Raw genomic sequence first — 25,235 nt, forward strand, 5'->3', positions numbered from 1 at the left:
AAGACAGGAGTAAGCGTCTTTTAATTTCATGGCTGCAGTCACCATCTGTAGTGATTTTGGAGCCCAGAAAAATTGTATAGAATATATTCATTTAAATATACTTTGGCCACACCAAGTGGCTTGTGGCATCTTAGTTCCCCAATCAGGGATCAAACCCGGACCCTCAGCAGTGAAAGTGCAGAGTCCTAACTGGACTGCCAGGGAATTCTCAGATTCATAATATAATTTTCTCTTCTTTCTTGCATGAAAAGTACCATAGTAAGATTGCTTTTTCCACATCGTGGGGCTTGGTAGTTCTAGTAGGGGTGGAATTTGATGATAGACCACATATCATTTCAGAGTGGTTGTCCTCATATTTTAATTAATATTATGTCTTTTAAGTACTCCACAGTATGGATCAGTCAGTTCAGTTGCTCAGTCGTGTCCGACTCTTTGCGACCCCATGGACTGCAGCACGCCAGACTTCCCTGTCCATCATGAACTCCAAGAGCTTGCTTAAAGTCATGTCCATCGAGTAGGTGATGCCATCCAACCATCTCATCCTCTGTCATCCCCTTCTCCTCCTGGCCCTCAATCTTTCCCAGCATCAGGGTCTTTTTCCAGTGAGTCAGTTCTTCACATCAGGTGGCCAAAGTACTGGAGTACTGTCTGGATAGCCCAGACTTTATTTAACCTCTCTCTCTTTTTTTGCGTGTGGACATTTCTTTGGTTTTCGGTACTTTGTAATTTTAGATAATGCTACGGTGAAAACCTCGTTATGTCTGTATTAATTCTGGAGGTGTATTCAGGGCAAATAGCCAGAAGTGGAAGAACGAGGTCAGGAGATGAATGCAAATGCAGTCTTGTTGGATACTGCCAGATTTACCTCCAGAATGTTCCCCCCGGTTTTCACTTCCATCGGCAGTGTGTGAGAGTTCATCTTTTCCCAGGCCTCGCCAAAAGAATGTCGTCTTGCTTTTCAATCTCCGCCAACGCATTGGCTGAAAAACACCGAGGCATTGCTGTTTTATTCTGCACTTCTCTGTCCAAGTTCCTCTTCACAGGTTTAAGGCTCGTTTTCTTTTTTTTGGTGAATTATCTGTTCATGTATTTCCCCCATTTTTCTATGGAGTTTTCGGCAATTAAGCCAATGAGTTTATTCCACTGCCACTCTCTCTTCTTCCTCTTTCGGGATACACTGCTTCTATTTTGTCATGACATAGAAAAAAGAGTTCATTAATAAGAAATTCCCTATGCTCTCCTATGTTTAAAGCTTTTACTATGGATTTGGTACTGAAAGCCCAGCGTTGCTGAATGTAAAATTCTTGGTCCATGTATTTTTTTTTTAATTGAGTTGTTTGAATATGTGGCCTCACTGTTCGTCGTTTGTATGCTGTTTCGGAAGTCTGATGCGAGGCAGGTGGCTTTGCCTCTCCAAGACGTTTGATCTCTTTGCCTGGAGACCTTGAGGATTCTTTCATCGTTGAGGTCTCATGCTTCTGCTGGGACGCGTCTTCTATTTGGTCCTTCAGGGACCATCACCTGGTTCACATGTATCCTGCTCCACGATCTTGTGTTTCTTCTTTCGCCGACTCCAGTTATATACATGCTGTCTCTTCTTTGCCTGTCTTCCGTTTCCACTACCTCCTCTCGGATTCTTCTTTGTCTCTTTGTCATCTTCTTGGTTATTTCCTTGTTTTTCTTCAGGTCTTCTCTCTAAGTCTTCATTGAATCATTCCTTGTGTATCTTGTAATTTAGAGTTCAGTTCTGACATGATTTTCTTTTCCTTCTGTTTCTCCCTTGAGTTCACAGTTCTCTGTATTTTGTTCATGTTTGTTCTAAACATCAAGCAATTATTTATATCCCCAAATGCTTGTTTGAGCACATCTAATTTCATTTTCAAGTATCATCTTATACTTTTCTTCTGCTTCTTGGATTTCTTTTATTGGGGAAGAGGGTCATCGGTTGAGCTGTTTTGAATGGTTTTAAAATTTTTTTAATTCTTTTGTGGTAATTTTCTATAGTTCTGTAGAATTTTTTCTGTTCCTTTTTGTGGATTTTTGGTTGTATAGAAGGTTTTGCAGCTCTCTGGTGCCCTCTTCTGTTAGTGTAGCAAAGTGCAGAATCTTTAGTGGAATTTTTTTGTTTTAGAGGGAGGTGGGGAATGGTTTTATAAAGCCTCTAATTTTTTAGGTTTGTTTTATTTTGTGAAGCCCTAGACTTTCTCTTTTGTTTCTTTTATGCCTCCTTACCTAATGGCCAAAAAAATAGCTTTTACTTTCTTTTGCCCCTTTCTCTGCCATTGTAACCATGCCTTTCGAAAACCGTGGTTTCAAATTGAGCACACATTTGAATCTCTTTTCCGTGGTCTCTGATCGGATCCACCAGGACACTCTTAGGATTAGGATGCTCGCTCCGTCTGGCTCTGGTTTTCGGTCTCCTGGCCCCTCGCTAGTCCCTGTCTTCTCTCCCCTCCTCAGCTTGAGCTCAGTTACTTCTCTCTTGAGTCCATCTCCCTCCCAGGCGAAGACCTGCTTTGTTGTTAAAGACGGGAGCATTTTATACACTGGCTAAGCAGCTTCGGACTGATGACAGCTGTGATTAGTGACTGGTGATTGTGAAGACAATGTATTTAGTCACTGCAATGTGCCAGGGATTCTATGCTTCTGCATTATTTTATTTAATTATCATAAATTCTCTTTTCTTCCCCACTTTCTGAACCACTCCCTGAAACTTAGCTCCTGTATCACTTTTTGGAGTTTGAAAGTGAAAGTCTCTCAGTCGTGTCCGACTCTTTGTGACCCCGTGGACTATAATGTCCATGGAATTCTCTAGGCCAGAATACTGGAGTGGGTAGCCTTTCCCTTCTCCAGGGGATCTTCCCAACCCAGGGATTGAACCCAGGTCTCCCACATTGCAGGCGGATTCTTTACCAGCTGAGCTACCAGGGAAACCTGAATTTGTTGTAGCTTATTGGACAGTAAATGGCAGAAACACGTTTCCAGCCTTGTCCTGGCCTTTGGGGTCACAGGGCAACAAGTGCAGGGCGCGTCTGGCCTCAGAGGCTTCACAGGACTTCATGCCTAGACTGTCCTTTCTCACCTGGTCTCAGGTCACGTTGTAAGGATGGTGAAAACCCAGTTTGCTGGTATTTCCAGTGGCGCGGAGGGTCATGTGTCTTGTAAGGAAATGGCATGTGAATAAGTTGGTGCAAAAGGAAAAGAGGTGATCAGCACGATCAGAATGGTGTCTTTAATTTCCTGAAGACTGCCCATTACATGTGGCACAGGGCCTTGTTCAACGCTGATACCAAATGAATGTCAATTTCAGTATGTTCACTGATGATAAGACTTCAGTTCAGTTCAGTTCAGTCGCTCAGTCGTGTCCGACTTTTGCGACCCCATGAATCGCAGCACGCCAGGCCTCCCTGTCCATCACCAATTCCCTGAGTTCACTCAGACTCACGTCCATCGAGTCAGTGATGCCATCCAGCCATCTCATCCTCTGTCGTCCCCTTCTCCTCCTGCCCCCAATCCCTCCCAGCATCAGAGTCTTTTCCAATTAGTCAACTCTTCGCATGAGGTGGCCAAAGTACTGGAGTTTCAGCTTTAGCATCATTCCTTTCAAAGAAATCCTAGGGCTGATCTCCTTCAGAATGAACTGGTTGGATTTCCTTGCAGTCCAAGGGACTCTCAAGAGTCTTCTCCAACACCACAGTTCAAAAGCATCAATTCTTCGGCGCTCAGCCTTCTTCACAGTCCAACTCTTACATCCGTACCTGACCACTGGAAAAGCCATGGCCTTGACTAGACGGACCTTTGTTGGCAAAGTAATGTCTCTGCTTTTCAATATGCTATCTAGGTTGGTCATAACTTTTCTTCCAAGGAGTAAGCGTCTTTTAATTTCATGGCTGCAGTTACCATCTGCAATGATTTTGGAGCCCAAAAAAATAAAGTTGATTTTATTAAAAAAAAAAAATAAAGATGATAAGACCTACTGAGTTTCATTTCCACATTGTGGTTTTTGATATAGACTGGTGAAGACACTGTTTTAATTTATTTGCATTATTCCTCTTGGTTTACAGTTATTTGCTGGCATAAAAGATGGAGAAAACCTGCAGCTTTTTGAACAGAGTTCCCGCTCTGCCCATAAACAAGAGACACATACGCTGGAGGCCACGAAGCTCGTCGAGTTTGACCTTAAGCAAACACTTACCCGGCTTATGACACATATCTTTGGAGACGGTAGGTACTAAATGCCTTTGTCTTTGGGGGCTTAAATATTCAACAGTTATCATCTTCCTGAAATCATTAAGCCTACTTGTGTCTAGAGTTTTTGTTCTAAGTTGTAGTTAATGGTTTCAGTCCTTAGTGAAATAGAGCTTATGGATTTCCTGGTTCATTCCATGTGAGGAGCAGGAGGATATGAAAATGGAATTAGCTGGAGAAAGAAAAATGATTACGGCTTTTGATAAGAATGATAATGAATTGAGATCAGTCTCATCAATGGAGAGGAAGTGAACAGGCTGATTAATGTCGGAATATTAATATATTATCATTGGTCAGCCTTGATCGATGGCGCAGGATTCTTAACTGTGTGAGCGAGCGCAGCAGAAGATTTTACACTCTGACACACTGATCACCACTGTCAGCAGCACAATACCAACAGTTTCTTGAAGGGAGAACAGTGTTTTTAAGATGTGGATTCTCACTTTAATCACTTGCCCTTCATTCTTTCTCTGAGAAATTGTAACATTTCCATTTCCCCTCCAACTCTTTCTGATTTACTTGAGATAATATTTTTGTCTGTTTGTATAAAGACGTAAAGAAAAGGGGAGATTGTTCCTTAATTACGGCCTAATTTTTTTAAGGATTTTGTTCATTCATTCATTTGCTGTTGGCTCTGCCGGGTCTTTGTTGCTGCGCGGGCCTTCTCTAGTTGCGGTGAGCGGCTGCCCCTCTGCTGCCGTGTGCAGGCTGGCTTCTCGCTGCCGTGACTCCTCCTGCTGTGGAGCGCAGGCTCTCGGGCTCAGGGCTCAGTAGTTGGCTGCAGCCCGTGGGCTTGGTAGTGGCGGCTCACGGGCTCCGTTGCTCCCGTGGTGGGTGGCATCTTCCAGATCAGGGATCGAACCCACGTGTCCTATAGAGGCAGGCGACTCGTCACCACTGAGCCACCGGGAGAGCCCTGGGATCTGCATTTAAAAATGTTTAGAAAACAGAAGGCCTGCGTGGTTAGGGTCGTCTTTTATTCTCGTACTCTTGTGAGCTTTTTAAAAGAACAGGTTCTTTATCGAAGTGTGATTGACAAAAAGTGAACTATATATATATCTAGAGTGTATGATCAGCTAAGTTTATAATGCAACAAACAACACATTTACACAGTTTTATGAGTCTCGACATTTGTGCACACCCATGAGATCACTGTGGCGTCAAGCTGATCAGTGGGTCCTTCCCCCCAGGCCCCCTCTGGTGCCTCGTAGATGCGCCTTCCTGCGTGTCCTGTGTCTCCTCACCCCGGGCAGCCGGTGACCTGCATTCTGCCACTGCGGTTGGTTTGCTTCTGGGTTTACACGGGTGAGGCCTGTGCTGCGTATTCTCCCGCCCCTCCTGCCGGCACCTTCACGTAGCGCGATTATTTGCAGATTGATCCGTGTTGTAGCGTCATGTCAGCGGTTTGTTCCCTTTTTCTTGATGAGCAGTGTTCCTGGCGTTACCTGGCCATCCGTTGAGAGACCTTTGGCTTGTCTCTAGTCTTCTGCTGTTACAGGTGAATCTGTGCATATTCACCTACACGTCTTTGTCTGGACTAATGTGTTCATTTCTTTTTGTTAAGTGCCCAGGAGTACCATGGTTGGATCATTTGAGGTGAATTTTCACTTTCTAGGAAGCCGCTAAGCTGTCCAGTAGCACATGGAAACTGCTTGTGCTCCGAGGTGGCCAGGCGCTAAAAGTTTAGCCATTCTGATAGGACAGGAGTGCTTTGTCAAATAAACATTAGGTTACATAAGTAACTCTTCCAAATGAACAAGGAAAAATCAACCTGTGAGAGAAACCGGTGATCATGAAGGTAACAAGTGACATGGTTATTAGTAGAATGACTCTTGAATGTGTGAAGAGATGCTCACTCTCGTTAGTAATCAGGAGAAGCACATGAAAGCTACCTGAGCCGCCCTTAGTCGCTGTTCATGTGTGAGAAAGCTGAAAGCCCAGCAGCTGTGCATATCGACATAGATATAAACATGGGCTACAGCACACAGCCTGGGCCTTTCAGGCGTCTGCAGCGCTGTCCCCCTGGGAGCTTGGCCACCCGCTCGCTCCTCCTGTGCCCCTCACTTTCCCTACCTCTAGATTTCCCTACTTATGTGTGAGCTCAAATATGCGGTTAAAAAGAGTCTGATTATGATTTATTAAGCAAGGTTTCTTCAAATATCTTGACTGTTCATGTTCTATTTAAGAAACCACTAATAACCCCATATATTGTGTATATTCATACTTTTTTTTAAAAAAGTACATCAATTTCATGTTACTGTCTTTTTCTAGGAGGCAGAGTGGTACCACAGAGAAGGTCCAAACCAGGCTTTCGAGTATGTTCATAGGGTTCTACTAAAACAAAACAGAAATGCAGTTACATGTGACAAAATGTGATGATTTGATAAAACTGAATAGCAAGTGTGTAGATGTTTGCTGTTTTCTCCTTCTGTCTCTTTGTTTGGAATATTTCATGTTAAAATGGTATAATGTAATTGTGAAGCAGGTTTCAGATAGAGATTGCTGATGCAAAAATCTTTTTATAGCCAGCTTCTCTTTACTTTCGTGATAAAAGATAGGAATTGTGATATTTTTAGCAGTAATGTAATCCAGTTAACACCGGAATAATACAGGGAGATGGATTGTGCTATTCAGGGCATTTTCGAGGCAAGTAATGGTAAAGGAATTCTAACATCTCCTTGGATACAAGGAGATACAACCAGTCCATCCTAAGGGAAATCAGCCCTGAATTGCAAGGACTGATGTGAAGCTGAAGCTCCAATACTCTGGCCACCTGATGGGAAGAACTGACTCACTGGAAAAGACCCTGATTCTGGGAAAGATTGAAGGCAGGAGGAGAAGGGGAGGACAGAGCATGAGATGGTTGGATGGCATCACTGACTCGATGGACATGAGTTTGAGCAAACTCCGGGAGATGGTGAAGGACAGAGAGGCCTGGTGTGCTACATGCAGTGCGTGGGGTCGCAAAGAGTCAGACACAGCTGAGCGACTGAATAGCAACAGTTCTAACATTTTAGGGAGATAGTAGTCTGTCTCAAATTGCTTTACAAAAAAATTCAGGATCATCTCAATTTTTCTGTTGTCAACCTATGAAGAAAATTGATTTTAAGCCCTCCTTATTTATATCTTGCTACACATTTCTATCATCACGTGATCCCCCGCTTGTGAGAGTTGTTGTTGTTGTTAGTTGCTCAGTTGTGTCTAACTCTTTTCTGACCCCATGGGCCCCCACCAGGCTCCTCTGTCCGTGCAATTCTCCAGGCAAGAATACTGGAGTGGGTTGCCATTTCCTTCTCCAGGGGATCTTCTCAATCCAACCCAGGGATTGGACCCATGTCTCCTGTACTTAGCAGGTGAATTCGGATTCTTGACCGCTGAGCCACCAAGGAAACCCCTTGTGCGGTTTAGAAGCTGCCTTGCAGTTACACGGATAACCGAGTGGTTCTGAACTGGCGGACAGCTTCCTTTCTCTCACAGCTAGCATTTGTGTTTCTCCTATTTCTTTGTTATTTTTCATTCCTTTTGACCCCCTCCCCTTGCTTACTCTCCTGGCCCCTCCACCTGGGTAATTCTCACTTACCTCTGATTTCACCTCGGGTGTCCTCCAGCCAGGAACTGTCCTGGAGTCTGTGCTGAACTCTGGGGAGCCGCCTCTTCTGTGCTCCTCTGAAGTCCCTCGGGTGGGTTTCACTTTGCTGGATTTTCACCATGCTGCTGGCTCCCACTACTGGGTACATGAGACACAGTCCCAGTCGTTGAGCAGCTGAGAGTGAAGTCCTCTCCCGGGGAGGCCCGAGTGTCAAGGGGAACGTGTAGGAAAGGCGGGTCCTCCGGGATCCGGCCAGGAGAGCTCCCAGTGGGGGACATCTGAGCTGCCTTAGTCACTGAGAGAGAGCATGGAGCTGGACCATGTGAAAGATTGAAAAGAAGAAAAATATGGCCACTTGGAGATGGCCGCATAGAACCAGAAATATTACATTTAAGTTCTCTTTCCTCCACTTGCTCTGAAATCCTGAACTGGTCATTTAGTGCTTTAGGTCTTAGTATTTTTAAAGCCCAAGATAATAAATAGTACTGTTTCCCATGAGAATAAAGTGAGAGAACATATGTGAACAGGGCCCTTTAAGAAGATATTAAATGCGTGTGTAAATATGAAAAAAACGAATAAGGAAGGGCAGGAAAATGAAGGCAATTAAATGGGGCCATACAATCAAAGAACAGTAGTTTCGTTGGCTTCAGAGAAGGCAATGGCACCCCACTCCAGTACTTTTGCCTGGAAAATCCCGTGGATGGAGGAGCCTGGTGGGCTGAAGTCCATGGGGTCGCTAGAGTCAGACACGACTGAGCGACTTCACTTTCACTTTTCACTTTCATGCATTGGAGAAGGAAGTGGCAACCCACTCCAGTGTTCTTGCCTGGAGAATCCCAGGGACGGGGGAGCCTGGTGGGCTGCCGTCTATGGGGTCGCACAGAGTCGGCCACGACTGAAGCGACTTAGCAGCAGCAGCAGTTTTGTTGGCTTGTCTTTGTTTTGCCAAGTAAGATGAGGTGTAAACTTATGCCAGACAACAGCACAGCAGTTCAGACTGGCATTGATGGTGCCCTAAAACTCTTTCTGGGCTCCAGCAGGTAATTAAACAGGCATGCACGCTGCTGGACCTTGTATATGTTATAAAGATGTTCCCAGGGGCCCTGAGGACATGCATTCCTCTGAACGTAGTCTTGAACTTTCCTTTTTCTCATTATTCTTTACATTTATATGTGAATAGCTTTCAAAACTGAGCATTGAGGTCAAAGTGTCCAGGTAGCTGTTTTCCTTATAGAAAACCATTCCCGCAGTGTGTGAGTTTTCTCATACACCTCTTATGCCCATGGCCAAGAATTAAGAATCTCAAGTTTTGAAACAGCAATGAAGTTGTGGCATCTCTATTTCAGGCAAACATTTGCTTTATTTTTAAAATGCTACTGGCTTAGACGTTTAGGTTTTAGATTTCAGTACAGATCGGAGTTACTATTTCATAAATCTTCACACTTACTTTTTTGTTTTGAGACCAGAGTCAGCAGAATAATAGAGTGGCAATAAAGTATCCACCTGCTCAGAGAGTACTTCTTGTCCCGGGCACTGAAGTTGGTCTGTGAAAAAGCCTTTTATTTTTTCTTTCCTTGCAGCCTTTTATTTTTTCTTTCCTTCTAGCCATGAGATCATCCTTAACCCCATTCACACAGATGCTGAACACCCCAAAAATCCTCCCGCACGCCTCATCTGCCCAGCCTCGCCCAGCCCGGTGCACCTTTGCGGGGTATCGCTGAAGGGGTGTTGGGGCGTTTGTATCATCCGCTGAGATGCTTCTCGGGGGGGGGGGGGGGGGGCCCCCGCCAGGCTCATGCTGTGAACTTGAAGGGTGAGGGGCTGTGTTACAGGGGGCGGGCTGTGTGCCCACACGGCGCTCAGGGGGGTGAGTGTTCGCAGCTCCCTGGGACCTGGCTGAAGGGACGCCACGCTCTGACTTCACACGTTTCAGGGGGTCATTTAGTTGTTTTATTTGGGGTAGGGGTGCTAGTTGCTGAGAAACGTCTCAGTAAACCTGGGTACAAGCCGCCTGGACGTCTTTTAGAGCTGCAGTCCCCAGCGTTTTTGGTACTGGGGATGGGTTTTGTGGAAGACAGTTTTTCCATGGACTGGGCAGGGGGCGGGGGGTGGTTTGGGGATGATTCAAGCGCATCACATCTATTGTGCTCTTTATTTCTAATCTACTGCCGCCACTCATCTGACGGGCTGTACCGATCCTCACCTGGAGGTTGGGGCCCCTGGTTTAGAGTAATAATGGCCGTAGTAGTGATGATTACAGGAAGAGAGAGTAGTTAACAGTGTCAGATGCTGCATTACGCTCTCACAAGGACTTTCTTTGTTCTGACCTGCATCTGTGACGTAGGTGTGACTGTAATCTACAGTTTTAAGATTTGGAAACCTGGACACGGAGCAATGGAGTACCAAGTAACCACACAGCTCGGGAGTAACCTGAGGCCTGGTTTGAGCCTCTCAGATGGTCAAGAATATGCTTGCAATGCAGGAGGTCCAAATTGGGAGGACCCCTGGAGAAAGGAATAGCTGCCCCCTCCAGTATTCTTGCTTGGGAAATCCCATGGACAGAGCAGCCTGGTGGGCTACAGTCCACGGGGTCGCAAAGAGTCGGACACGACTGAGTGATTGACACTTTCACTTTGAGTCCCCTAATTTTGACTTCCGAGCCTGTGTTAGATGTTAGCTCTTTTGAAAGGAGAGAAAGACATCATTTCAATATTATTTCTGACACTGGTGTTTCCGAAAGCCATGATGTAAAAAAAAAAAATGGGGCCTCCTCCTGGGTGTTGCCCATGACTTTGTAGCTCTGACTCCCCTGTAGCTGCTCTGGATAAAGTCCTGCCCATGACGGCAAATTCAGGTACATTTCAGGTACCAAAGATCACTTGTAAACTTCAAATTCAGTCCTTCTTTAATCAGCTAATGAACAGGAACTGCCTGGACAGGCCTCAGAATTATTCAGCAACTCTTTTTTTCATTTGTTTTTATGGTCCACGTTTTTTACTGTTTTAAATTATTAGTGTTGTATTCCTTTGTTCTTGAAAAGCAAAATTAAAAATTACAACACGCTGTTTCCTTTGGCAATTTGTTGTTATTACAGCTGCTTTAGTTTCAGGGTGGTTTTTTTTCCCCCACTCGCCAAAGCAGTTGATTATTTTCTGCTAACATTTCAATTGCACCAGCATCCTAAGGCTGTTATAAGAGAGGTTATCCGTTTAGAATTGGAAAGAGAGAAAATAACCTGCAGACAGCTTTTATGCTCATGGAATTCCTGACATTTTTTTAACTTTGCTAAATTGTTTCCCTCCGTCTTGTGCCGTCTGTAGCAGATGGTTTCTTTAAGAGCAGCTCAGGTTGGGTGGAGGACTCCTCACATTGTGGTCTCACTTTCTGTCCTTCTGGGCTTCCAGCCCGTCTCCCTGCTGAAGGCTGACATTTCCCTGTAGGAAGCACGGGCCTCCCGGCACAGTTTAGATGAATGCATCTGAAGAAGAGATGGACTGTGATCCCCTGCTGCTGGCTAGATGCGTCGCTGTGGGCGAGTCACATCTCTGTTTCAGAACCGAGCAGGCTTGGCGTTGTCCGTGAGACTCGCTCCCCACTGCCCATCCCGGGACCTAGCTGTGGGTGAGCCGTGTCTGTCTCAGAGCAGCCGCAGCAGTGGCTCCTCACCCATGGGCACGCCCTTCCAGTGCTGTCCGCATCCAAAGGCTAGCTGTGGCCGGAACCTGAAGGCCTGGTCTTTTGGGCCCCAGCCCGGCGCTCCCTTCCGCTTCACTGCCCTGCTCCCCAGTTCTCAGGGGCTGCACGCCAGCCCCAGGGCCCCAAGCTCTCCGGACCTTCAGTCCAGGAGAGGTTTGGGGGCCTGTCGGATGCACTCACAGCCCTGATGGGGACGCGGCAGGTCTCGCACCCGGGGCTCGGCTCTCTCCAGGCCTATAGCTCCTCAGAGCCGCAGCCCCACGTGTGCTGGTGACGGCTTTGGTCCCCCTTCTCTCGCCAGCAGGGAGCCCCTGCTGTCCGAGCACCTGACCGCAGGCCTCTGGCCTTGCTCGTATCCCAAGCCAGCAGCGCGTGTTCCTGCAGGTGGCGAGCTCCTGGCGGTTCTCCCGATTGTGGACCCCAAGCCCAGCAACGCGGAGCTTTGCCCTCTCTGCCCCTTTGCTTTTCCGGCCTGTGTCTGGCCGGGGGAAGTATTTCTCTCATCTTTGGTCACAGCCTGGCCTGTGCAGTTTTCTCTGTTCTATCACGCCTGTCGTGGTGCGTGGGGAGCAGGAGGCTGACGGTGCGCTCTTGGCTGGTGGCGCTTGGCCTGGAAGCCAAGCGGGGTCCGTCTCCATGGTCTGCCCAGGGGAGGGCAGCGGAGGGCCACGCCGCCCGCCGTCTGGTGCAGATTGCATCTCGGCGTTTTCTAACTGTAAATGTCGAGGAAAGGTGTGAGCCGGCACGGTCCTGCGTCTGTGAGACGGGAGCAGGGGTGATGATCATGCCGTGTTCACGGCCGCCTGTCCTCAGCGTAAAGGCTGGATTGAAGGAGGCCCATGAACCATCTCGTGTAGCGGCGCTGTAGTAAATAAACGATGGACATCAGTGACCTTAGCGTGCACTTTAGGAATGTTTCTTTTTCTTCATGTTTTTATGAAAACCCGAGAGAGAGTTTAGACCGTGGTTTGATTTGCAATGCGTGCCTGTCGAAAATCACCCATTGAGTGTTTAAGTTTTTACACACTTAATAAATTGTCACCAAAGCACTGCGAGATGAATGTTGTTCTTATTTTGACCAAGACCGAGGCAGGGAGAACTGAAGGAACGTGCCTGAGGCCCTTCGGCTTGAGGTGGTGGAGCTGGATTCGGTCACGCGTCTGTGGTCGCTCTCTCTGCGCACGGGGGACCCACCCACATCTCTGGGGCCAGACAAGGATTGGGGGTGGGCCTCTGTGTCACTGCGTGAGAGCGGCGTGGTGTGAGATGACGTGGTGTTTCTGTGTAGAGAAGGAGGGGAACGAGAGGTGCACGCGTGTGTTTGCTCACGTCTGTTAATAAAAAGGAAACCCTGAAAGTTTACCCAGTGGGATTCAGGGGGCAGAGGAGCCAGGAACCAGTATGCTGGTGAGACTTGTAAACAATGCTTATTTTTATTTCCGTTTGATTGATGTAACTGACATAGAACACTGTGTTGGTATATGATGGAATGATTGGATATATGATGGAATGATTGGATATATGATGGAATGATTGGATATAGGTGTATATTGCAAAAGGATCGCCACGGTAAGTTTACTTAACTCCAGTCACCTCGCAAACTTAGAATTTTTTTCACTCATGGCCTGTTTATACAGGAAAATGTATTCTTTTTCCAGTGTTTCAATTTTGAACCCTGTGAATATATTACTTACTCAAAAAAATTTTTTTTAAAAAGCTATTAGAGCAGAGCAGTATTGAGAAGTGTGAAAAAAGGCCTGTCCACTCTTGGTACAGATGCAGCTTAGAGGGCTGCGGGTCTGATTTAGACATCGTTTGCTTTTATAGAAGCTAGCAGAAAGACCTGCTTTCCCGTGCATGTGTGCTAAGTTGCTTCAGTCGTTTGCGACCCTGTGGTCTGTAGGCCTCCAGGCCCCTCTGTCCATGGGACTCTCCAGGCCAGAACACCGGAGCGGGTTGCCATTTCCTCCTCCAGGGGATCTTCCCAACCCAGGGATCAAACTTGCATCTCATGCATGCCTTGTGTCTCCTGCACTGGCAGGCGAGTTCTTTACTGCTAGCCCACCGGGAAGCCCCCTTTCCTCGACCTAAACTCTCTCCTCTGCCAGGTGGCCACAGAGTTGACGGGTGATTGATTGAGTTTCAGAGGGTCCTGAAACTACACAAAATGTTTGTCATATTGGATAAGACGTGCTCAGTTTTCCACAAGTTTTAAGATTTATTGCCTCCCCCTAAAGTGTTGCAAATTAATTTATTTGCTATTTATTTTACTGAGAAAATAGTCTTTTGGTGTCATCAGCTAATCTGCCATTAGCAGATTTGATCATGGGAAAGGCAAGACTGCCTGTAACGCTCCGTGCCTGTTTTTCTCCGGTGTCTTTGCAGGACTGGACGTCAGATGGGTGGACTGCTACTTCCCTTTCACTCATCCCTCCTTCGAGATGGAGATCAACTTCCACGGGGAATGGCTGGAGGTTCTGGGCTGTGGGGTGATGGAGCAGCAGCTGGTAAACTCAGGTACGGGAGGACCCTGCGTGTGGGCACAGCTCTCCTGAGACGCCCTCTTCCCAGGGAGCCCCACGTTCGTGCTGTCTGCATCCACGTCTGCACCCTCCTGCAGGGCTTGCCGCCCGGCCTCTGTGCTTGCATCGCTGTCCGGATTTATTGCGCTGCCCCCGGGAGAGCACCATCTCTCTCGCCTGGTTTTGCGGAGGCTTCCTGCTCTTGGAGCTCTTCCTTGTCAGCGCCGAGTGTGGGTTTGCTCTGAGACATTACGATGTCATGTTTGTTGATCGGCTGCTTTGGGATCGCCCACAAGCCTTTGAGGCATGTCCCACAAGAGCTGTCTGTCTTCCAGACTATTTAGGAACAGCGTCAGCCTGAGGTCCCTTTTTTGGTTCCCACTGTGTTTGGAACTGTGCCCCTGTCCAGCAGGTGTTTCATAAGCGCTGAGAGCGCAGTGTAAGACACATAGGCCCGTCTCATTTGCTGGTTTGTCCTCGACCCTCCCTGTTGGCTGGACCACCCGATGCGGAGGGAGTGGAAAATGGGGGCTCTGATGAAATTCTCCCTGGACTTTAGCTCTTCTCTGTAGGACCATTGTTTCATGAAAATGATTATTTCTAGGAATCCTCCAGGGATCCATGGTTAGGACTTGATCTCACTGCCAAGAGCCTCAGGTCAGGGAACTAGGATCCTACAAAGCCACAAGGTCCAACCCCCACCCCCACCACCCCCCCCCACAAAAAAAAATTATTTCTACACTTAATTTCAGAGCTGTGAATTGTTTTTTTAAGTCACTGTCAGAATTTAAGTTTAAAAATGTTTTATCACATTGGGAATCCTCCAAGGGAAGTTGGCTAGGATTGGGCACCGGGGTATAAGGGTCCCTGCATGGGCAGGAGGAGGAGGAAGGGGGCTGATGCTGACAGCCTCCACCGCCCCCCAAGCCCCCTCCCCACGTAGATGGACATGTCCTCTGTGGCCGGGGGGTGAGGCGGCTCGGACTTAGGCTGGTCACGGGCTTCCTGCCACAGCAGACCGGAGGGGAGCGGGCCCTCTTGGGGACTCAGAGCTGAGGATGGACCCTGTGTTAAGGTCCAGGGGTGAGAGAATGAGGCTGGAGGGAGACAGGAGACGGGGAGTCGGCGCTGCCTGGCCTGGGCCGTGGGGCCCGCCCTGGGCTCAGACCCAGCCAGCTGTGGGGTTCCTCTCCACTCGGCCAGGCAAGGCTCACGGGAGAGCCCAGCCCCGGGCCACACCCTTCTTGGATGGTTCTCCAACGTTGGGTCTTTCCTGGAGACGAGGGAACAGAGAGGTGCCCTCGGAGGGCCTGTGAGTGAATGTGGGAGGTGGGGCCGAGTGTCTGAAGCTCAGGAGTGCTGTCCGCCGAGGCTGTGTCTTCCTCAGCGTCTGTCTAACCCCGCCAGTCTCCGGTTTTCACAGTTAAAACGAGCACAGAGACACCTTCCTCCTAAGTTTCCTTCTGACGGTTTGTGGAGGCAAGCTGAGCACAGGCTCTAGCACGTAGCCAGTAAAAGTGCATCTCTGATATCATTAAACAGGTGTTTTGTTTGTTTGTTTGTTTTCCCAAATGGTAAGAGCCACTTATTAACAGAGAGCCCCCTTAGTTAGAAATGGTTAAACAGAGGCTGTCCAGCATGTCAGAGAGACAGTTTCTGGTCAGGCAGAGCTAGATTTCCTCTGTGATCTTCGCATCCGTGATACTAGATGGAGTGAATAACTTTAGAAGGAGAAAGAAGATTGAAAGTGGTAAGAAACACGAGAAGGAAAGATGTGCGTCTTAACAGAAAGCACAGAACACTGGGAGCAGGTCTGTGAGCTGTGATCTCTTCTCGAGTCTGAACTAACGTCAAAAAAAAGGTGCCTGTGTCTGTTTTGCTTTGTTTTTTAGACAGAAGATTTCCTGGATCCTAGGCTTCCTCCCAGGGGCACCTGGTGTCAGGGGCCAGCACTCAGAACGCAAAGCAGGGAGGGTTAGTTACGGATCGGTTGTCACTTCCTGAATCAGTTGTCACTTCCTCGTGCATTGCCAGTGTCCTTGATAGGTTTTTATGAGGTTTATTCGCACAGTAATTGGCTGAATATCGTTTCTGAAACAGGTTTCCAAGTCATTATTGTACATTAATGACACTGCTGTTCTACAATTAGATCAGCCCTATCAGGTAATTCTTGGAGGAAATGGCAAAGTAGAAAAAGAAAATAAAAAAAGACACCTGAGATGGAAATGTGTCTGATAGAGTCACAGGGTGGTGGGGGGTGCTTTCGGTTGTTGGGAAATGTACACATAAAATTTAAATACCTTGCGAGAGAGAGAGAGACGAAAGAAAAGGAAGAAGAGATGCTTGTATAAAAGAAATTTTGTGTGGGCTTTTCTGCTTGAACTTGAAGTTATTATGACAGTTCTGCTCCGTGCTGTCAGACGGGCTTGTGTTTTGACGTCTGTAGTCCTAATCCTTACGCTGTGCGCCAGGCGGTCACTAACCGCGGACGGCATGTGCAGGTACTGCCGGCTTTGTCTTCTGAGTGCCTGTGGCGCGGCCCGGGCTGGCGGGCTCTGGTCACACTGCCTCCGCTCACTTGGCCATTCTTGCTGTCTTTTCTCTGGCATTTCCCACCGCCCCGCCCCGCCCCTCCAGCTTTTAAAAATAGAAGTTCCAAGCAATGCTAAAATCAGCCGTTACAGGCTCCATCTTTACAACTGGTTCTTCCAGTTGTTCTTCAGTCACTAAACCTTGTCTGACTCTTTGCAACCCCATGGACTGCAGCACGCCAGGCTTCCCTGTCCTTCAGTGTCTCCCGGAGCTTGCTCAAACTCATGTGCATCGAGTCGGTGATGCCATCCAACCATCTCATCCTCTGTTGTCCCCTTCTCCTCCTGCCTTCAATCTTTCCTAGCATCAGGGTCTTTTCCAGTGAGTCAGCTCTTCGCATCAAGTGGCCAAAGTATTGGAGCTTCAGCTTCAGCATCAGACCTTCCAATGAATATTCAGGGTTGATTTCCTTTAGGATGGACTGGTTTGATCTCCTTGCAGTCCAAGGGACTCTCAAGCGTCTTCTCCAACACCACAGTTCAAAAGCATCAATTCTTCGGCACTCAGCTTTCTTTATAGTCCAACTCTCACATCCATACATGACCACTGGAAAAACCATAGCTTTGACTATACAGACCTTTGTTGACAAAGTGATGCCTCTGCTTTTTAATATGCTGTCTCGGTTGGTCATGGCTTTCCTTGAGGTGCTGCTTAATGCTGAAATACATGGTGACCAAAGAGGTTGAGGGCGCAGTGACACCAGCAGGGGCCAGCAGCTCCCGAGATGCCCTGGAGGCTCGCTTCGGTGTGACCTGCCAGCAAAGCTCGGGGTGGATACTGTCACTCTCCCTCTTCTGGAGCCTCCGAAAGGTGATCAGCATTGAATGGCTGGCAGCACCCGTTGCCCAGATCTTGCTGACAATGGTCAGTTACTATATCTGCTGCCTGAGTAGTAAATTACACGATTTTGAAGTGGCTAGAAGTCCTTTCAAATAAATAATTCCACTGAACATAGAATGAAGAGCTGGCACCAACCGAAGCAACAGCAAACAAAGCTCTATTTGTCCTGTGGTTATTTATTACCCTTGCAGAGGGGCCCTGCGCCCGTGTGGGTTATCTCTGTGACCAAGTGCATTTAATTAAATGCATAGATTAGACTGCTAATTTGAACAGGCAGTGAAAACACTTTGTGACACATTTAAGTTGACTGTGGCGTATGTGTGTTTTTGCGCACAAAGTAAGATTAGGCTCTTCCGGATCGCTGAGAGAATTTTCTCTCTTCTCCCTTAAGTGACGGCGCCTTCACCGTTGCTTCCCGACCGCTGAGATCTGGTAATTGTGATGTGGGCGGCGACTGCTGTCCCGATGACTTCGTTGTTTTCCCCTTGAGGAGATGCTTGGAAGGCAGCAGTGAGTCATGCGTCCAAATACTGCACACGTACCTCCCTGTGGGCTGACTCAGGCCGCCGTCTTTCCAGGTACTACAGGGACCGGGAGCACGAAACATCACTGGGCGACTGTGGCTGTCATCGTGCCTGGGAAGAATTCACCGTTTATTGAGAGATTTAGAAGACTGTACTCAGGCCAGGGAGGAGAAGAGGCTCCGTCCCGGGAAGTAACTTTTTAAAAAAAACGGAACCACTTTCCTTACCTCTTCATTAAAATTTAAAACTTGACTTTTGGGGAAAAAAACCTTATAAATATGCACATAAACGTTTTCTAGTTTTAAAGTCATTCTTTTGTCATTTGTTTGTCAGATATTTCTTCTAAGGCTGTAGAAGAGCAAAAAAGCATGTCCTGGCTGTTGAAAACAGCACAGCACAACCAGACACAGACGTAAATGGTCAGAGCGCCACGTGGCGTGTGTCTGTAACAGAGGTGCCGTGGTGGTGGTGCCACCACCTCGGTGGTGCCAAGCCCTCGTGCTGGTTACACGCAGGGTGGAAGGTAACCTCCGGTCACTTTGGGCTGCTCTGCAGCGTGACGGGAGCATCCCAGCATAAGTAAGCTTCCTGTTCGCAAGGGGTCATGTCCTTGGTCTTTGCCTGGACGCGCAGTTGACACGCCTGATGCTTTTCTCCCTGTCTAGCTGTGACCCTGTTTTCAGTGTGTCCCTCTCTCTGGTAGACAGTCCCTAAGCTCTGCACACGGTTGTGTCGTGCAGTGTTACCGATCTAAGGTGGTGAGCTCCCAGGTGGCACAGACCAAGACCACGCATCCCTGTGTCAGACGTGAGCAGACGTGCCGCTCCTGTAATTGGCACCTTGTCTGCGCGAGGCTCTGCGACAGACAAGCAGGAAGACACGGAAAATGGTGAGAGGTGACCTCTCCCGGTGAAACTCAGCCTGAGGTCGGGAAGCTGAGGCTGTGTCATCAGAGCATGAACTCACGTGCCATTCGTGGGGTTGCTGGGGTGTGTGAGGAGGGAGCCCTGTCCATCGGGTAGGCCAGTGGGGGTCTAACGTACAGCACCGCTCACTGAGGGGTCTCTGCCCTGCTGTCCAGGGTCAGCTGACCGTAGACGTTTGCGTGTATCTCTGGACTGTCAGCTCTGTTCCGTTGGCCTGTGTTCCCATCCTCACGTCCTTACTGTTACTGTTTATTTATTTTTGCCTGTACTGGGTCTTCGTTGCTGTGGGCAGGCTTTCTCTAGCTGGAGAGCAGGGCTACTCTCTAGGTACCGCGTGCGGGCTTCTCTTGCTGCCGAGCAAAGGCTGCAGAGCACGCGCTCAGGAGTCGCTCACGGACTTAGTTGCCCTGCAGCACATGGGATCTTCCTGGACCGGGGATCAAACCCATGTCTCCTGCATCGGCAGGCGGATTCTCAGCCACTGGACCACCGGGGAAGTCCGAGGTCCACACTGTTTTGATCCCTTTAGCTTTGTAGTAACTTTTGAAATCGGGACGTGTGAGTCTGACTCTGTTCTTCCTCTCTTCGTTCTTTACTCTTAGCCATGACGTGCTCAAGTCTCCCTAATTAAAAATAATTTTTTCCTTAAAGTTACCCTTTACTGAAAGACTTCATTTGGATACTTTGTCTGCCCCTCTCTTGTCTCTGTCTCTCTGTCTTCTAGTCCTTTACTGTATCAGCCAGTCCAGGGTCCGTCACTCAGCTGAAGAGTTGGGACACCATGCAGGTTGAGGCCCCCATGTGTCCCCTCCCTGTTAGCACTTCCCCCGCCCCATGAGCATTCACTGTTCTGGATTTTGTGTTGTTACCTTGATTTTCTCTGCATTTCGTAAACAAGTGAACTTTCCCCAGCTTTTGTGCTTTAACGAGTGGACTTGTGCTACCCATCCTTCCCTGCGGTTCTTCACGGGGACTGTAGCCCTCCACGCAGTGCTGTGAGGCTCCACTCTGCGGTCCTCCGTGGAGTTTCAGTTCATCCATTTTTCACAGCTCAGATTCTAGTGGCTGAGCGTGCCGTAGTTTATCATCCGTTCTTTAATGGACATTTGACTGTTTGCGATTCTTTTGTTGTTTCAGATGCCACTTGTGCACACTTTTGTATTTCTTGCTTGTATAGGACTAAGAGTTTCTTAGAGTTATGTGTTCTTTAGCTGTGGAATTGCTGAGTCAGCACTTCTGCACAGTTCGCATGCGCTCCAAGTCACTTCAGCAGGGCCCTGCTCCTTGCAGCCCCCTGGACTGAGGCCGCCAGGCTCCTCTGTCCATGGGCTTCTCCAGACAATAGTCCTGGAGTGGGTTTCTGTGTCCTTCTCCAGGGGACCTTCCGGGCCCAGGAGTCGAACCTGCATCTCCCTGCAGCCCCGACGTCACAGGCTCTCTCTTTCCCGCTGAGCCAGCGGGGGCCCTCAGCATCTCAGCTTTGCTGGCATCACCAGGCTGCTTCCTGAGGAGCCAGGCCGGTTTCCACAGAAGCTCCTGTCGCTCCACACCCTCTCCAGCATGCGGCTTGGTTCAGTGTATTTGGCCAGTCTGGTGAGTCCAGAACAGTCTCTCACTGTGGTCTTGTTTACATGCAACTGCCATTGAGGTTGATCACATTTTAATATATTTATTTGACACATATAGTTTTTCTTTTGCTCATTTTGAGTGGGGCTCATTTTTTTCGTCGTTTTTAATTGATTGGTAGGAATTCATTTATTTTGAAAGCTAATTATTTGTCACTTTTATACATTACAATTATATTCTCTAGGTTGTGGCTTTTCTTTCTTTCTTTAAGTTGCTCTTTCAGAAATGGAATATCTGTAGTTTTTACTTGAGTTGCTTTAGGTTTCTTTCTATAATGTCATTCTCCCAAAAAGTCACTTCGTCGGGGAATGTGAGTGGGTGTAAGTTGACAAGTTCTGTAAAGATAACCCTTCTGCTTGTCACGCTTGATGCTAGTGGTTTAAGTCTCTGATATTATTGCTGTACCATTCATAGTTCTTATGTGGGGGTTCTGAATACTGAGTGACATTCACGCATCCTCCTTCTCTCTCCTAATGTTGTCAGGCTTGGTCCTGCCCTCTGTGACCGTTCTGGTGTTTGGAAGGCAGATTCTGGGACGCCCTTGTTTGACTGGGAGACACAGCTTGGAGCTTGCTTGAGCACTCCAGTTATATCATTTCACAGAATTTGATTTGTTTCCTTGTATATTTTGCAGTTCTTCCTGATCCTGCTTAGAATCCATGCCATCCCTTGCAATATTTCTGCTATTGTAACAAAAGCAAATATTTTGGTAAGTTGATTCAAGCTGCAGTTTGTGTATATGTTTCTGATGTTTTTGCAGCTGCAGTGTATGTTACATACCATCTGTGGCATCATTTCTACCCGTAGGAGACTTCTGGAAGGCAGAGCCTCTGCCCTGTGTCTTATTTTCGTCATCTAAGATCTTGGATATTTAGCAGATATAAAGCAGTTGTCCTGCCTCCATCAGTGCGGACTTAATTTTCCTTTTTCAACCATTTTGAGGCCCTGCCATGCGCTGTGCTGGAAATCTTGGGCCAGTCCTGAGGGTCTCAGTCTCTTCATCTATAAAATAAGGGTCTCAGATGATATAACCTCCAGATTTCCTTTTAGCTCTTGGATCCCATTATTTGGTCTCCTAAACAAACCAGTTGGTTTCCCTAGTGGCTCAGTTGGTAAGGAATCTGCCTGTAATGCAGAAGACCCAGATTTGATCCCTGGGATGGGAAGATCCCCTGGAGAAGGGAGGATCCCCACTCTAGTACTCTTGCCTGGAGAATCTCATGGACAGAGGAGCCGGGCAGGCTGCTACAGTCGATGGGATTGCAAAGTCAGACACGACTGTGCAACTAACTAATAACTTTGAACTTGAAACAAGCCAGAGTGTGTAGTATTAATACAACCCACAGGGCAATGTGTTTTGTTTTAAAACACCACGTGGAAAACTGCACCGAAGGACTGATGCTTTCAAACTGTGGTGCTGGAGAAGACTCTTGAGAGTCCCTTGGACAGCAAGGAGATCAAACCAGTCAATTTAAAGGAAATCAACACTGAATATTCACTGGAAGGACTGATGCTGAACTTGAAGCTTCAGTATTTTGGCTACCTGATGCTAAGACTTTTCCGACTCATTGGAAAAGACCCCGATGCTGGGAAAGATTGAAGGCAAAAGGAGAGGGAGGCGACAGGATGAGATGGTTAGATGGCATCACCCACTCAATGAGCATGAGTTTGCGCAGACTCTGGGAGAGAGTGAAGGATAGGGAAGCCTGGTGCACTGCAGCCCGTGGGATTGCAGAGTCAGACAGGACTTAGCGACTAAACAACACCAATTGAAAGTTGCATAGCTCTGGCTTTTGGTATCTCTGGTTGGTTAATCAGGTCTCTTCCCCAGACCCTTTAAAGAAACTCTCTAAGACTGTCAAAAATTTTTTTAAAAGTTGCTCATCTAATTGAATTTTATTTAAACTATTTATGAGCCGTGTGCTGCCTAGAGTCACTGCAGCTTTGCAGGCAGGCAGTGATGTGCTGCTGCTCGACGGCACAGTTGTATTTTCTCCCCTGCAAAGAGGCAGTTTGGAAGTTTAGGAATTATTTATGGCACCGTGGGGATAAACACAATCTGCTACGTTGTTTTTTTAAGCTTCGTTTCTGCATTTTAGGCTGGAAGCAGTGTCTTCGTGCAGCAGCCACATTGTCATGCCCGGGGATAAAAGGAAGTGACATCGTTAGGCAAAAATTTAGGCCAGATTCTCAAATTGTGTTTTTAATGGGCGTAATTCAGGAGTTGGCCAAGGGTAGCATCTCTCAGACCATATAACTTAGAATGCTCGTATTTATTAGGGGTTTCATAGGAAAAAGGAGGAAAAGGACATGGCAACCCACTCCAGTCCTCCAACCTGGGAAATCCCACGGACGGAGGAGCCCGGCCTGCTGCAGTCCATGGATTTGCAAAGAGTTGGACACGACTGAGCGCCTGAACAACAAAACACAGGAAAAAGAAGACTTGATACTCAGCGAAGTGTGGGACAGAGTGAGTTGGAAAAGCCGTGTGTCTGTCTAGTGGACAGTGTCTCTGAGCTGGGCGAGTGAGCAGAGCCCAGGCCTATGGGACTCAGAGTCCTGCCGGGAGAAGGTCCCTTCTGTAGGCTGCGTCCCCAGGACACCTGGAGCGACGCTTGTCCATCGGCTGCTGGGTTGCCCGTGAACTAGGAGGCCTGCAGCGGTGTGGTTTGGGGCAGTGATGACAAAGCACAGTCAGATGACTCTTCTTCAGTTTTACCTTGAGGACTGCCTTCAGTGTGAAGGGAAGCAGCCAGTATCAGCATTCATAATTTAGCACATTCATTTGGTATTTTAAGCTATTTGTCTGCAGAGTCCTAGAAATGGAGGGCTTGTGGGTTTTGAAGGCATCAGGAGGCGAAAGCTCTCACCCATTATTGGATGCTTCCAGGTATTAGATCGCCTGTACCTTCTCTGTCTGCTCCTTTAATACACGTTTGTCAAGTATCGGCCTGGCAGGCGCCACGCAAGGGGCCACGGACACAGAGGGGTTTCTGCCTCCGAGGGGCGCCCAGTCCGGTGGCGGGGACGGCAGGTCGTGAGCTGTGTCCCTGAGGCTGCGGTGACAGTTGGAGGAGGGGGAGGCTCCTCGAGAGACAGGCAAGGCTTTCCCAGGGCCGTGATGCTGGCCCTGAGCTGTGAAGTGGAGCAGGCTCCATGATGGCACAGTGAGGAGGGGATCCTTCCGGGGAAAGAGCCGGGCCTGGGCTGGATGCACGGCGGGGCGGCCGCACTGCAGGTTCTGATACAGATCAGTGCGGAGCGCTGGGAGAGCCCGGGCCGGGCACCACGTCGAGGCTGGGTCCGCCCTGGAAGGGCATGGAGGGCAAGACAAGGACCTTCCATCTCAGCTTGGTGGGAGCACGCGGTTGAGATTGAAGCATTGTTGAGATTGAGTCCAAGAAATGCAGCTTCAACAGCAGGAGACCGGGCGCACGGTCTAGACGGAATGTGGCTGCGCCATGGGGGAGGGAGGGGCCCCAGGGTCCCCTCCAGGTCCGTGCGCCCAGGGCCCGACCTCGGTGTGGTGAAGAGGGCACCCTGTGGGGGGCAGCAGGTCCTGCATACAGCTTTCCCGGGCTTCGTCGACACGCAGAACACGGGTGTGCTCACCAGCGTGCGCCCTCCACAGGACCGCAGGGGGTTCCAGTGCCCACTCTCTCCCCCGCCTGCCCTGCTTTGGTACCTTCAGTTACCTTAGTAACCAGCATAGCTCTTTCCTTCATCTTGGAGGTTTGAAGAGGAGGCAGATCTCCTCGGAGGTTAAAGAGCTGACCTCTTACTCCTGTTTTAGAGAGAGCTCTTCTGGATGCTGTGGGCCGCCAGCCCTATGGAACCTGGGTTCCCGCCAAGCGGACGCGCATGTGCTGGGGGCTCCGGATGGTGGCTCAGGCTCCCCTTGGCAGGCCTCCCGGGTCCTCCCTGCACCCAGGCCTGTCTGTTTCCCAACGAGGAGAGGCATGACCGCATGCAGGAGGGGGTCTGCGGGGTCATGGGATAAAGAGACCTGCGCCTCAGAGGCCAGACTGGAAAGGGTCCTTGGGCTCGTCCTTTCTCCGGGTCTGTGGCCCTATCGCTGGTTCGTGCCATCAGGACCTGTCCTCCTTAGCCATGGCTGGTGATTTCCGTGCCAGCCATGGAGGGGCCTGGGCACAGGAGCTTCTCGTTGGTTGCACGTCCCTCCTGTGTCCTGTCTTGGTGGTGCTGGAAGAGTGACGTGGGGAGGACCTGGAGGGGCAGCAAAGACTCCCTCCTTCTGGTGCCTCCTGGCTGCAGCCTACTCTTCCCTCAACCACTACGGGGAGGGTGTACGTGTCCCTGCAGAAAATACTGGGAGCTTCAGACCAGAAAGAGGAACTTTCACTGACAAATCCGTTCATCTGTTACTGCCCCTGAATCCCAGTGCCTGATTTAGAAGATGAGAATAAGACATGCACCTCACTGATCTGGGATGGAACAGATGAGCCCATGGGTGTAACCTGCTCAGCCCAGTGTCTTGGGCTCAGTTGCTCGCTCACGTCCGACTCTTTATGACCCATGGACTATAGTCCCCCAGGCTCCTCTGTCCATGGGATTCTCCAGGCAATGCTGGAGTAAGTAGTCATTCCCTCCTCCAGGGGACCTTCCTGACCCGGGGACTGAACCCGTGTCTCCTGTGTCTCTTGCACTGGCA

General features: G+C 48.7%; 1 protein-coding gene across 2 annotated transcripts in view; it reads left to right on the forward strand.

Moving 5' to 3' along the window:
• Positions 1-25,235, forward strand: part of FARS2 (phenylalanyl-tRNA synthetase 2, mitochondrial) — a 302,230-nt gene that overhangs the window by 67,255 nt on the left and 209,740 nt on the right. For both annotated transcript variants that reach the window (XM_010835831.1, XM_010835830.1), the window contains 2 exons: positions 4,065-4,224; positions 13,919-14,050. In XM_010835831.1, the coding sequence (XP_010834133.1) occupies positions 4,065-4,224; positions 13,919-14,050 (292 nt within the window). The remainder of the gene's footprint in view (positions 1-4,064; positions 4,225-13,918; positions 14,051-25,235) is intronic.

Source organism: Bison bison, unplaced genomic scaffold (assembly GCF_000754665.1).
Source record: "Bison bison bison isolate TAMUID 2011002044 unplaced genomic scaffold, Bison_UMD1.0 scf7180017864053, whole genome shotgun sequence".
NCBI classification, from domain to species: Eukaryota; Metazoa; Chordata; class Mammalia; order Artiodactyla; family Bovidae; genus Bison; species Bison bison.